Source organism: Sipha flava, unplaced genomic scaffold (genome assembly GCF_003268045.1).
Source record: "Sipha flava isolate LNK unplaced genomic scaffold, YSA_version1 35a_pilon_pilon, whole genome shotgun sequence".
In the NCBI taxonomy this organism is placed as follows: Eukaryota; Metazoa; Arthropoda; class Insecta; order Hemiptera; family Aphididae; genus Sipha; species Sipha flava.
The window spans coordinates 2,361,023-2,376,005 of NW_020273058.1; the positions used below are offsets into that span (position 1 = coordinate 2,361,023).

At 26.5% G+C, this 14,983-nt stretch overlaps 3 protein-coding genes across 6 annotated transcripts; 1 reads left to right on the forward strand and 2 right to left on the reverse strand.

Moving 5' to 3' along the window:
* Positions 1 to 2: 2 nt before the first annotated feature.
* LOC112687644 lies at positions 3 to 3,367 on the reverse strand. Of its 3 annotated transcripts, none has more exons than XM_025560475.1 (3): positions 2,941 to 3,367; positions 1,795 to 2,159; positions 3 to 222 (listed from the first exon to the last, which is right to left on the reverse strand). In XM_025560475.1, exons 2-3 carry the CDS (start codon positions 2,119 to 2,121, stop codon positions 34 to 36), a joined length of 516 nt encoding a protein of 171 aa, XP_025416260.1. In that variant the 5' UTR covers positions 2,122 to 2,159; positions 2,941 to 3,367; the 3' UTR covers positions 3 to 33. The 3 variants fall into 3 exon arrangements, with proteins under 3 accessions (XP_025416260.1, XP_025416262.1, XP_025416263.1); XM_025560477.1 differs by lacking the exon at positions 2,941 to 3,367 and adding an exon at positions 2,570 to 2,628; XM_025560478.1 differs by lacking the exon at positions 2,941 to 3,367 and adding an exon at positions 2,394 to 2,491.
* A 5,267-nt stretch (positions 3,368 to 8,634) lies between these two features.
* Positions 8,635 to 9,196, reverse strand: LOC112687692 (BET1 homolog). Its single transcript, XM_025560555.1, has 2 exons — positions 9,070 to 9,196; positions 8,635 to 9,001 (listed from the first exon to the last, which is right to left on the reverse strand). The coding sequence occupies exons 1-2, from the start codon at positions 9,080 to 9,082 to the stop codon at positions 8,649 to 8,651; spliced, it is 366 nt and encodes a 121-aa protein (XP_025416340.1). The 5' UTR covers positions 9,083 to 9,196; the 3' UTR covers positions 8,635 to 8,648.
* A 204-nt stretch (positions 9,197 to 9,400) lies between these two features.
* On the forward strand, positions 9,401 to 14,593 carry LOC112687691 (SURP and G-patch domain-containing protein 1-like). 2 transcript variants are annotated; one of them, XM_025560553.1, is made up of 13 exons: positions 9,401 to 9,572; positions 9,672 to 9,942; positions 10,013 to 10,122; positions 10,509 to 10,565; positions 11,152 to 11,423; positions 11,492 to 11,723; positions 11,882 to 12,011; positions 12,069 to 12,364; positions 12,422 to 12,561; positions 12,638 to 12,886; positions 12,954 to 13,114; positions 13,278 to 13,407; positions 14,491 to 14,593. In XM_025560553.1, exons 2-13 carry the CDS (start codon positions 9,686 to 9,688, stop codon positions 14,515 to 14,517), a joined length of 2,061 nt encoding a protein of 686 aa, XP_025416338.1. In that variant the 5' UTR covers positions 9,401 to 9,572; positions 9,672 to 9,685; the 3' UTR covers positions 14,518 to 14,593. The 2 variants fall into 2 exon arrangements, with proteins under 2 accessions (XP_025416338.1, XP_025416337.1); XM_025560552.1 differs by having other exon boundaries at positions 9,402 to 9,572; positions 11,870 to 12,011.
* Positions 14,594 to 14,983: the final 390 nt, after the last annotated feature.

Below are 14,983 nucleotides of genomic sequence, written 5' to 3' on the forward strand. Positions count from 1 at the left end.
TATTTTTGGATTAATTTGTTTGATCATAACTTTTTATTGGTAAAATTCTTGATTATCAGAATCAAAATGTATTAAATCTGGATCAATGTTTAAACTCGTTATTAAATCTTTTATAGTTATATGATTAGGATTCCCATTTAATTGGTTAAACAATGACATAATAGCTTCTTGACAAACCATTAACCATTTTTTTGATAGTTTGTGTATTTCATCTAAATTGTGCTGAAAAGAATATATATAAACATAAAGTAATATTATTAAAAGTACTTGAAAAAATAGAATAAAATGTTTTTAATAATATTAAAAGTATAATAATTCTAATATGTATCCTTAAATTAATTTAATGTTAATCCTCTATCGAACGAGCAAAACACAATTTGCTATCTAACTAGAAATTTAATTGAAATCATTCAATAATTAATCATATAATATGAACATTCACTTCATAAACAGAAATGTTATCATGTTATATTTATTCTATTTACAAATGATCTGTAAATTTATCTATTTCTCTTGTATTCTCTTAAAATCCATTTCCATGTCATTCTTGCATTCCTTAATAATAAATTACAATCTTATATTCATGACTCAATTTATTCATGTATACTGTGAGTCATCTTTTTTCAAATGCCACATTCTACGGTTACCATTTATTTTTTACTCATCTCTTCAACTACTAACTGGCACTACATCATCTACAACAATGCACCATAATTTCATTAACTAATTACCTATATACTTACAGCTATGGTCTTATTAAACTACCATTCAGCTGATCTTAAACTTGTTATAGATATACATATATATAGGTCCTTACAATTATCATTACATGGGTATATTACACATAATAAATAAATATTATAATAGAATAACTCTTATATAATCATTATAAATAGGTACCAGTAGTACGGTTGCTATGGCTAAAGGATTATGGGCTTTTTCAAACAATAATGTATAAACTCAAATCATATAATAGAATATAAGATATGTGAAAAGTGGTTCTGAGAAATACAGAATTCGCGAGGCCAACCAATTATATAATAAGTAAGCCAGGGTTGGACGTACAGTAATATTTAAAATACAATTTAAAACTCCTTATAGGGAATATAGATATCATTAGCTAAATATTATTATTGATGGGATGGTTATAAGAAACGAAACAATCTAAATGTTATAACGAGTACAGGGAGTTCACACAAAACTGGGTTTTAGACACAGAATATTTAACATTAACATAAATTACACCATATCCAGGTCAGGTATGTTAATCTCTTGAAAGAATCACAACATTTTACACAGGAACAAGGTATATAAGGTAGTCCCGAACAAACTATTCTTTAAAAGTATTATAGTCCGATCGTACCATGCACCTTCACCTTGTAATTTCTTAAAAAAATAATTAAATGATTTATACTTAGAATATTTATAATAAATAAAATTTAACTTAAATTGAGTAATAATTTGAAATATCCTAATACGCATGTAATGTTAAACCTGTTGAATGAACAGCATGCAACTTTTCTAAGAACTCCAAATTATATAAAATTCAAATGAAAACAGTTAAACTGATATTTTATAAAACTTTTCTATAGGTAATCTATTTTATGCAAATTAAAAGTTAAATATTACATTATTAATAGGGTTATGTTGAAATGTTAAGAAAGATATAATTATAAATCTAAAATATACTTTGTTTTGCTTAGCTTAGCTATATTTAGAAGTTATAATAGCATTGAGATCAAAGTAGATAATATATTGTAAATATGAATTTATCATTAACAAAATATTCCATACCTGTTCACTATTTTTGATTTCAGACTTCAAGTTTTCAATTTTACGTTGTTTTTCTAATACACTTATATGTTTCATATCTCTTTTATAACTAGTTATTGAATTTGATTTATCTTTTGTTTTAGTTTTAATTGACTTCACATCTTCATCAAATTGTATACATTTCCTTGTTTCATTTAATAACTTTGTTTTCTTCAATTCATTTTTATAAGATGGTGTACTACTTGACTTCCTCTTGAGCCCTATAGTGCGACATGGTGTAAATGTTTTGCAAGTGGTATTTGACAGTTTACATAAAATAGGTGATGGAATAGAATTAATATCAGACATTGTAGACTTTCTTAATGCAAGTATTAGTTTGTTGAAATCTTTATGATAAAAAAAAAAAAAAAAAAAAAACTAAAAATTTAATAGAATAAATATAAATGAATAATAAACATAAGTATATAGTATTTATATTATAGACCAGATTTTTAAAAATAATATATATAATAGTAGTATATATTATAATAATATTATATATTATTCAACATTTACTATACTATAAACTTATACTAATTCTTAATTATACATGCAATTTAAATAAATGATGAAAATATTACATATTTTTATTTTCTACAAGGATTCATGTAAGATTTGATTGTTTAATTGAAAATACAGAATTTTGGACATTAGATACTTGGTATGAAATATTAAAGAGATAAAAATATTAAATATACCATATTATCATTAAATGCTTAAATATAATTGTTCTTTTTTTTATCAAAATATAAAATACCTTAAATCGTATTGATTTATTCATTTTATTTTTCGTATATTTTCATTACATAATAATAATTAAATTAAAACTTTTAAATTAATAAAACTTTTTTTACTTGATATCAACGGATAATATTAGCTATATAGTTCGGTGATAAGAACAATCGAGGGAAAATAATTGAGTAACTTGAAAATAAGAAAAATTAGTCGAATGATAATGGTAGGGTGGGCAATTATTATTGAGAACATGCGTGACTCGTTCCCCAACAATTTATAATAAAAAATTTAGTCGGAACTTGTAAAATAATGACACAACTATATTAACACAGTATATATAAAAATAATTACGAAACGCGTACGCGTATGCGAGTTTATAAAAAAAATACTCACGCGTGACGACGACAAAGGACGAGGCGTTAAAATGAATCGTTCGCGATCAGCGTCGAGAACCCAAGCATAAACTTGTCTATGAACACAAGGTCCGTCGTGGTCCGACTTGCCGGGCGAAAAATAGCCAATCGCGTGGGAAAAACCGGGCGATAACAAAAGTCTTGGCGTGCGACATGAAAGACAGCTTTTCCGTGCGACGCGGACAACACTCAGTAAAAGAGTCGTATCGGGTGTAGCGAAACCACTGGCGAGGTAAGAAGCGGGGGATGGCGGAAATCTCTTCGTGCTACGCGAGAGACAGTCGGAAGTCTAATGAGGGCAAACTATTATTTCATGAACCTTCATCAAGTACTGTGTACCATAAAATGCATACACATCCGTACGTGCATAGTATACCTATCATACTCTGCCGCAATATTTTTAATATTCGCGTTCCGCGCATACCGAGCTAAAATATATAGTTACTGTTAGCCTAATTTTCTTCACCAACATGTAAATTATAAAATCATTATTATAATATATTTTAAACCATGTTTAACACATTTTTACTTATTAAGTTATAAATCAGACATTCCGAATGAAAGAAAAAATATCTATTTTCTGATGATTTAATGCTTACAGAACACAGTGGCGAATTTAAGGTCGATTCCCACTTGTCCGGACCGGGTTCGAGCTTGGTTCGTGACATGTAACGGCACGTCCGGGTTGACTCGGATCAAGCATTCACACTCGTCCGGGCCCCGTCCGAGGTAACAATTTTGTTATATTTACAACTCACAATTTTACTTCAGTCATCAGTCTCGATCGAATGAAAAACCACGTGACTAACTGACAGAACATAGCATATTTTTACATCAATTTATAAGAATATTTTACATACGATTTTCACAAACTTCTTATATACTTATATACTGAAGAAAAAAAAAATAAAACGTTACCGCCATTTGTAGTTAAAAACCTGTAAAAGTATAAACTATACAAACTATAAATATTTTTGCCACCGTCAAAAGTTCATTAGAAAACGCGATTTATTAATTTATGAACAACCATCGTTTTACATTCTTATCTATAATTCGTATAACTATTTTAGTTACTAATGCCCAAATAATTTAAATAATTTAAAAAATTTTGGATTCTAAAAATATTTTAAATTGATTATATTACATTGATAAAGAACAAGGTTGTACTTAAATTATACGGTTGATTCTAAAGTCACCTGAATAACCCTGATGAATAAAAATAATGTGTAAAACACTCACTTTTTGGGTTTATTGTACCAAGGACGTATCTAGACTTATTTCTTGGGGGGGGGGGGGCTAAAATTTTTTCTTTAATTCATGCTCAACATTTACAAGTCAAATTTTGGTAATATTTTAATCGGGTGAATCCTTAATATTTGTGGTTTTTTTTTTTTTAATCTAATGTCGGATCCACTTAGAATCGACTTTTATGTAGTTATTTTTTAACATCTGTCTGTGTTTTGAAAGTTACGCTTGTGTTATATTTGATTTCTCATTAAGTTTGGACCCGACAAAAAACCCAATTCAGTATTCACAGCCATGCGTAATTTGATTTCGTTATAAAATGATCCACATTAAAAAAATTTGTAATGTGTATCTTATGTTGCATGCCGGTAATGGGTACCGGACAGTGCAACGAGAGATGAGTACACTCAATTGTTCAGCTTCGTAATCAATGTAGAACAATAATAATGTTGAAATAAATAACTCAAGACTTTAAAATATTAACTTTATTGAAATATTCTAAGTCCAATTTATTCAATTTGTAAAATTATTCTAAGTCCGAATAATTAATTTATAAAACAAACTGACGTGAAGGTGCGTGCATTAATAAGACTAAAACACATCTGAATTAGGGCCTATTCAGGGCCCCCTTTTATATCTGATATATGCAAGTGTGTGTGTGTGTGTATATGAAAATGATAATAAAATATGATAATTCCTTATTGATTCTGCGTGTGTGTGAGATCTCTCGTCTGGTACATAATTACTGACGCAGAGATACAGGATGTAATCACTACCGTTTCGATTATTCATTAGTTATCTTAATTTCCCGTATAATGATCATGTGAACTAATTAATAATTTAATTTATCCACGAGTGTGGTTTTGATTTTACATATAGATATGCCCGCTATAGTGGAATCATTGTGTTATTGTAATGCAATCGATATAGTATTTATATATATATATATATATATATATATCTGTAACATTATGTGATAAAATGTATGCCCGTCACATTATAATATGTATGCACATAACATTGTATATTTGTATGCAGTGGCTTATCCAGGGGGGAGGGTTAGGGGGTTATACCCCCCCCCGAAAATGTTTAGTGTATGTATATTGTTTATTGATTATAATAAAAACACACAAAATTCAAAAAAAATTTAATGTTCCATTTTTTATAACCCCCCAAAAAAATTCTGGATACGACACTGTTTGTATGTAACGAAAATTGACAAATATTAAAAATTGTTAAAGATATTCCTGTATAATCAATTACTCATTATCATTTTTTTAAAGAAATAAAATTCAGTTATCGGTAATAAATATTATAAGGATTAAGGGCCCTTTGGACTACTAGGCTCCAGGCCCGATAAACTCTTAATCCGGTCCTGAATGCCTCATTACCAGTGACAGTTCTTTGAATTTTTTCTGAAGGGGGTCCTTTTATATTATTTTATTATATATTGTAATAAACCAAAAGAAATGAGTTGGAATACCGGGGTAAAATCTTAGTTTGATCGAAAGGAAAATGTATTGTGAACGGTATTGGAAGTACAACGTCTTTTGGCAGCTAATTTTTTGGTACCTATCCTACTTTATTTGGTATATCACCTCATAATAAAATACTAATCCAGAATGTTATGATTAGGAACTTAGAGTAAATATTGGAGATCAGGATTTAGCCTGCAGTGTCTTAACCCAATGTTCTTTAAATGTTAAGGTTCGTATTTTATAATGGTTAGAGCTTTAGGGGAAGCGGGATCAACTCAAAGACACTTATGTGAAGCTGATGATATGAGTGATCGGGAATTATATGTCTTTGGCAGATTATTTATATGTATATATTCAGGGCCCGTATTTAAGATTTCTCCGTCCAGGGCAGTGGCGGATTCAGGAGAGGAGCACAAAGGCACGTGCTCTCCTGTACATTTTCTATCGACAATTTTTTTACGTTACTATGAGTATCATTTAAATGAAAAATAAATAGATAAGACCTGTTATGTATTACCAATATGAATAATAACATAAATGATTTTAGAAACCTTTATTGTCAAACGTGTAAATCGTAATGAATTACATTAAAATTGTCTACTCGCTAATAAACCGATGGACAGTCCCCATCGATAATAATATGATACTTATTATTATTGTTGATATAAACATAACGTATATAATATGTATACAATATAAAATGCTGAATATGCAACAAGAATAATCATAGGCGTGCGCAGACTTTGTCCGCAGGGGGGCCCCTTAAAAAAGTGAACCAAAGATTCTTGTACTAAAGACTACTAGTATAATTAAATATTTTAAATTTAATAAATTATTTATTTAATTCAATATGCAAATATAAAAATAAATACTATTTAAACTTCCACAATTTATACCTAAGAAATCCTTATTTACATATTATTATACTATTTACAACTCCATTCTTCTGTCCACGGGAGTAAGGTTTTTGAATGTATCAATTACATCTACAATTTTTATATTATATGCAAGTTCTGATTAATAACTAATAACTTTATTACATTTATTCACAGATATCAATTCTATACTATAAGATTAAAAAGGGCTTCACTTTATTCATGTAAAATGTAAAAATGTTCGCTATCTTGCATAGTATAGATATACATTTATTAAAGAAAAAGCCAGTCCGCAGGGGGGGCCGCGGCCCACCCGGCCACCCCCGTGCGCACGCCTGTGAGAATAATACTACATACTAGTGTAATAATTATTTAAATTTAAACTGGATATATATGTTTCTTAAAAAAACATAAACGAAGACTTCAATTCAACCTATAAGGATATTTTTATTTATTGATGACTACGTTTATGAATAATAACTTGCCTATATGTATAAATAAATAACCAAATCCAAAATTATAACTGAGTTATAATTATATAAATAAAGTTATAGAAAATTATCTTTTATAAGACTGATGATGGTGTCATTAAATAATTTAGTCAATAAACCTACCTTTCAGTTTCAATGTCTCATCCCCATACAAATCAAGATTTAACCAATACCTATACCTTAATAAAATACCATGTCAAACAAAATACTCACATTTTATACGGTACTAAATAATATAAATTATTTTATAGTATAGTATATTATTTTATAATAGTATATGTAATTAAATTTATTCAAAAATAATTTCCCATTGAAAACGCCAAAAAAATCGATTAGGTTTTATTTAGAATTACCGTACAAATATTTCCGCCGCCTTAAATATTTCAAAGGGGGCTATTGCCACCCCGGACCACCCCTTAAATGTGGCCTTGAATTGTAATCATATTGTATACTAAAATAGGTAACGGTCCAATATGCGACCTATAAATGTTACTCGACCTACCAATAAGATTGTTGATCTACATGTTTCGTTACCACGGTTAATGTCGTTTTGGGCATTTTATTCTATTTATGGGAATATTATTTATGTATTTTGGAACCGAGAAACTCTTTTAAAAGTTATTAAAAATAAAATAAAAACTGGAATAATAATTTATGGTGACCAATGGAAAGCGTAATCAACATTAAATCATCATGGATATATTCATTAAACAGTTAACCATTTAGAATTTTTATTGACCTGGAAACAAGAGCACACACTCAACAAATTGAAGGCTTATGGAGAATTACAAAATCCAATTATATCTATTTTTAATTTTAATTTTTATAAACGCTTGTTAGATTTTTTTTTTTAATTTTAAACTGTATCTACATTATATTGTAAATCATAAATACATTTTTTAGTATGGGTACTAATATTGTCGTACCCATATTGATATGCATTATTTATTTGGTATTTTAATTTTAAAATTTGTATGCATTCTATACAGCAGTCACCTGAAAGGTATTAAACTTCTGTTACCGGTCATCTCTAAATAGCAGTTATTATTTCCGGTCCCTTCGATGACTATTGTATAGATGTTCTATAATATGATAAAAAGTATGAATTAATAATTAAATTGGTCTACTATTATTATAAATATACATAAAGAGTTATTTACAACCAAATTCTATAAATTAATGTTCTCTTTTTTTGTACCTTTGTAGCAAATTATTTATAACTTTTGAACCTTTTTTTTCTTCTTGGAAGAGTTGAAATCCATAGAGAACCACCTCTAATATCCTCAATATCCAAAATCTATATTGTGTTTTAAAATGAAAATATTTATATGCAATATATTCAAATACTAGGTATGTATTCTATTTTAAATTTTTCAACTAAACTTATAACAAAATAAGCAAAGTAATTATTAATTAATTTGTATTTTCATTTGTGTATATTATGTTTTTAAATAATTTAGATAAATCAACAAAAAACAAATTCATCACATTTTTTTATTAAAAAATTTATACATCATTAAAATCTGATTATAAAATATAAACCATGGTATTTTAATTATCTTATCCCATTTGATAATACATATTGTAAAATAAAATGTCTTATCTTAGTTTTAAAAATATATACAAAATAAAAAATACTGCAACACTAAATAAAATTAGATATAGCATGTTATAACCACCACTATGTCTACTAAGCCTAGTAACTCGACCAAGTGTGTTACTTAAAAATCCTCCAGTTGTTTCGAAATCATGATCCATATCTCTTAACAATCGATCTTGGTATTTTACTTCTGCACCAATATCAATAGAGAGAGACTTCAAGGTATTTACTTTATCTTTCAACTGTTCTGTTAAATCATCATTTTCAGTTTCAATGAACTCATTCCCAAATGAACCATTTGAAGGCAATGGGTCATAATAGTTTCCTCCGTGAGCTCTACGCATTATGTTGTCTGAAAATACAAATCATAAATTTAATCATTTCTGGGATTTTATTTATGATAGTTAAATAATAACTTACCTTTATAATCCATCAACTGAATAAATAATTATATTTTACCTCTTCATTTTAAAAACCACATTCCTATATACCTATTAAAATTATTTTAAGTGATGAAATATTATTTTATACTTTATCTTATCAATATGCCTCGTTGTCCAATGATAACAAATTTTATCATTACATATTCAGTATTCACTTTCAAAGTAGACATTAGACAATGTTCCTTATTATCACAGAATAGTATATATCTATAGCTATTATGTACGCTTGATTTCTAAAAATTTTAATGAATAATCACAGATTAAATAAGTTTTATTTAATATGTGGTTATATTATTGTAATTTTTAGTTATTATTTTATTGTTATTCGGTCACATTTATACTATTTTGTTAAATTAGATTCTTTTTCAATTTTGATAATGAAATGTGATATTATTCCAAGTAATCTTTTTAATTATAATTAAAACCACACTTTTCAATAGTAATTTCTTTATTAAGCATTGCCAGATTATTCTTTATTTAGTAAGTGCATATAAATATATAATTTTGATTTATACTTAAAATTGGTTTTCCTAATAAATTATTACTCTTTTAAAATTTGTTTTATTTCATAAATATAAGGACAATCTAGTATAATGTTTCGCAATGGTAAATTTTCTGAAACAACACCTGCAAAACAGTCACGTAGTGAACGTTTTCAAGAAATGTCTAAGCAACAGCAATTAATTGAGCAAAAAAAACGTGAGATTCAAGCAAAGTTTGAAGAAAAAAAAAAGAAAGCAGTTGAAATAATCGAGGAAAATAAAAACCGAAAACCAATAGCTATTACTAAAAATGCAATTAAATTGGACAAGATTAAGTCATTTTATCAAAAATCAAAGAGTTTAAAAAAGTAAATTACATTTTTATAAGATTTGTTCTTTGTTAAATAAATATTTAAATAAATGTATACAATTGGATAGGAACGAAACTATAGTCAAAAATGTTAATGAAGAACTACCATATGAGTCAACAGGGGCCCATAAGAATAAATCTAATGTAGAAGATATTTTTGAGAAAGTGGATATTACTGGTAATGTTGTTGGGTTTTATATTTCAAAACTGGGTATTGATCAGTTTTTTTTTTTTTTTAATCTAATTGTCACTTTACTAATTATCACCTATATTATAGAAATAACTATTATAAATAATTATGATAACTGAAATGTTTCTGGGATAATATCTTTAAAATATTTTAATAAAATAAAACATAAAAATAGCAATAACAAAGGTGTTATTGATGATTCAACAACCTTTTTACTTTTTAATTATGATAATATTTTAATTTAAATATAATGTCCATATTTATTTGGAGACTTTGTATTTGATTGTATATATTATTTTTTCATTAGATTTAATAATTCCATTTGCAATATTTAAAAAAATATTTTATTGAATTATTTATTTATGTTATCATAGATACAATACATTCTAAAAGAGATGCTGAGCCAGAAACTGAACGTGGACCAAAATTAGGTATTTTAATATATAATAAAATCTATGTATATATTGAATCTACAATAGTTTAACATTTATAATATAGCAATTAAAATAACATCTGAGTACTAATGTATAATGTAATATAATACGTTTATTTTGAAAATTAACAATGAATATGTAGAAGTATAGAAAGAAGTACGGTTTTTATCTAAAAAAAAAAAAATGAGACAGTTGAAACGCATAATAAGTATATTTAAGAATAAGTAAATAGTATAATTTACATAAAATACTAGGTATGTAAAAATAAAACATAATATACGATATAATTAAGGACTAATACTATTTTTTGTTATTATAATTCATAAATAATTTACATGGATTAAAGAATAAAAGTAATTAATCAACTGAATATTTTTAATATATTTTTTTATATATTTGTACTCTTAGTAATTAATATAAGTGATCATACATTAAATGCGTTGAATTTAACAATTAATATGAATCAATTTTTATACATTAATTTAATTTTTTAATTAATTTGTAAATTAATATATATATTATATTAATGGTTATTTTAATTCAATAATATGTAATATATATATATATAATAATGGTTTTCTAGAGTCTAGTTATTGTCAAGAAGCATACAAAGAAGCTAAACCCTTTATTCCAGATCATCAATTTATCGGTTATATTAATCAATCATACCAACAACCTAATTACTATAATTCTCCATCAGTTCAAGTAACTTCCATTCAACCTCAACCTCAAACATCTGTGGTTCAAGTTCCTACTGTTTCTATTGTTACTACACATCCGATTCTACAATTATCACAACCAACATCAATGTATCAGGCACAAAATTCAGTCTTTTTATCACAAAATAATTCAAAAGTAAAAATTTTAAACATTTCTTCTCTAGCCTTATACCATTTATAAGCTTACTTAAAATTTTATTACAGATTTCAATTCCTCATGGCACTTATCAACAATATCCATTGCAAACTCCTCCACTGACTGCTACAATAGTTACAGATACTACAACAACTACAACTGTGCCTCGTAATGCTGATGAACAACCATCACTCATTGTTACTGAAACTTCAACTGTATCTTTGGGACCTACTCCAGATGCAGCACATCTTTTAAATGCACCACCACAGACAATTGAAACTTACACTCCGGTTCCGAGAGGTACTGTTCAGAAAAATTGTAGATTTTGTAAAAAAAAAATCAATGTATTTATAACTTATTATATAAATTGGGTTATTTGTGGGAATGAGGGAGAGAGGGGGGGTTTGCGTTTTAATCGCATTTTGAGCTGATTCGGAGTTGTCTAGCTTTGAATACAGTGATGAGGTGTGAACCACAAGCTGTACTTGAAAATCAAGATGTTGAAAGTCTAGCTGCTACTGTTGCTGAATATGGTGATGAAATAGAAAATATTATATTACAAGAACGACCCCAAGATGTAAATTTATTGTATGTATAACTTTTTTTTAATAAATTATATTGTTTGTTAATTAATATATAATTTAGATTTTTGAGAGATAAAACTTCTCCTGCATATACAATTTTTCGTCAAAGAGTAGGATACTTAAAGGCAAAAACTATTGCTAACAAACTAACACCAACTGATATAAAATCTCAAACTTCGTTAAATGAAGTATCAGCTGCAGACTCAGAAAATGAAGATGTAACTAACAAAAAACGTAAGCGTAAAAGTCGTTGGGCAAATGATAATGTTAAAGTTCCAGTTATTTCACCGATTGATGTTATTAATCCTGTTATGACTGGACAACCAATTCCCCAACCAATTAATACTCAAAAACTTGGTAATTATAAATTTTTAAATTTTTTGTGTACATAACTAATTTTTTAACTGTTTCAAGTCGGTATTCCTGGTATGTCCGGTCCTATGATTAGTCAAGTTGGACGCAATGATCCTGCTTTAGTTCAGTATGCCATGCAATCATTTGGAACTCTCAATTTATCAGAAGAAGATTGGAAAAAAGCTGAAGATCATTATAAAGTATAAATTAAATTAATTAAAATAATATTGCATATAATGTTGAAAGTAAATTATTGATGGATTATTTTAATTATAGATTAATTTGTTGTACCAAGATATGTTAAAAAAACGTCAACAATTGGAAAGTCTACAAAAAGCTGGGAAATTCAAGTACGAATATGATAGTGATGAAGATACTGAAGGTGGAACTTGGGAGCATAAGTTAAGAAGAGATGAAATGGTAGCTACAGAAAGATGGGCTGAAGAGTTAACTGAAAAATCTAAAGATAAACATCATATAGGAGATTTTTTACCTCCTGATGAACTTGCTAGATTTATGGAAAAAGTATTTAATTAATATTAATTGTTAATAGACTTTATCATTCCATTTATTCATTTTTTTTTTTTTTTAGTATTCTGCTTTAAAAGAAGATCGCGAGCCTGATTTGTCTGATTACAAAGAATTTAAACTGAAAGAAGATAACATAGGTTTTCAGATGTTACAAAAACTTGGATGGTCTGAAGGCCAAGGTTTAGGATCTAGTGGTACTGGTATTGTCGAACCAGTTAATAAGTAATTGATTCATTATTATTATTTTTTAGTTGTGTTATATTATCTGTTTAAGTTATTTTATTTATTGCATTTAATATCTATTATTAAAATTTAATTTATTTTAGTCATGTTTTTTTTATTGTTTATTACTTTATTTTTATATTTATGCTTTTTATTTCCATAGAGGTGGATCTCATAATGAAAATCATGGACTTGGGGTTGATAGGCCATCAGAATTAAGACAAAATGATGATGAATTTGATGCTTATCGGAAGCGAATGATGTTGGCGTATCGTTTTCGTCCTAATCCTTTGGTAAAATGTATTTTAAATTTAAATAGTTTTATGATTAATTTATTGTACAGTAAAATTATAAGTGATAATGAAAGTTCAAAACATTTAAAGTTATATTCAAAGTTTTTATACAATTGCATTTAAATAAATGTCAAATATACTACTAAGTATTCATATACTCAAGGTCAGCATTTTTCAACCTGGTGTCGCATTAGTAAGAAATAATTAAATTCTGATGTAGAAAAACAACATTTTATTTACATATTTAACTACTAATATATTTTGTAACTGGTAACATAGATAAAACTTAAATTCATTTTTATCATTAGGAGGGTTGAAGTGTTACTGATTTTTTTCCCTATTTTGTTTTAACTTGAGAAACGCTGCTCTAGGTAGTCTATATAATTTTTTTTTTATATTATTACCTATTGAACATTTAATTGACATTTAACATTTAACTTGGTGCTATATATTTCATCTGTTGTATGTTTATTATTAAGTATAGTTAAAGTTGTCTTATAAATATTTTGTTTCATTATCAGATTATCTTTGAGTCTATTTTATAGGTTAATGCTGTATAGTTAAGACTCTTTAATGGAGTTAAAGATATTTGATATTTTCCACTATTATTTAACTTTTTATTATGACCTTATACATCAAAATATATCTCTTAATTAATCTTGGACTTAAGATTTAACTAGTAAAATGTTTTCTAATATATCTTCTAATGTTTTATTGTAAAATAGTTAAATCTATTGCTTGGTTTAATATTAAAATTTAAATTTAAAATTAATTCAATTCTTCATTAAGTTATAAATTTATTTTTTAAATTTATTATATTTGGTATACATACTTAAATACTATATATACTATATGTGGTACAATTATTTCTAAAATGTCCTTGTACTAATACATTTAAATTCTTATAAGATGATTGTAACACATAAGTATTGCAATAAGTATTAGTTTTATTATTTAATATTCTCATGAAACAAATGGTACATAAATATATACAGTATTTTAGTTTTAACAAGTAATATCTGTAATATATTTATAATAAATGCTAAGCAAAATCCCATTCTAATTGAATTTGTATTGTTTCAGAATAATCCTAGAAGACCTTACTATTAAAGCATTTTATATTTTAAGCATTAACATTCAAATTTGAAATTTGTATTAATTATAAAATTATGTATTTTTATTGTTGTACTGGTTTTATTGTAAAAAAATTAACATTTCTGGTACTTAAATATTTTGGAATTAATTTTACTATATCTTATATTTATACATGTATAGTTAAAACAATTATATGCAAGGTCATCTCAAATATAGTGTATTAAATAATTGTTTTACAATGTTTCACTAAAATGTATAATAATATGAAATATAAAAATAATTATTTAACTTATTTTATTAAAAGATGTTTATTTTTAAGACAATTTTATTATCTTTATTATTCTTATGTGAGGAGACGAGAACCTAAAAGATGCCTACTCAAAATGCCATCAAATAGATAACCACCAACCGGACTTCTAAGGCTTAGTCATACTCCATAAATTATTTCTTATTTTATTGAGTAAAATACACTTAATTGAAA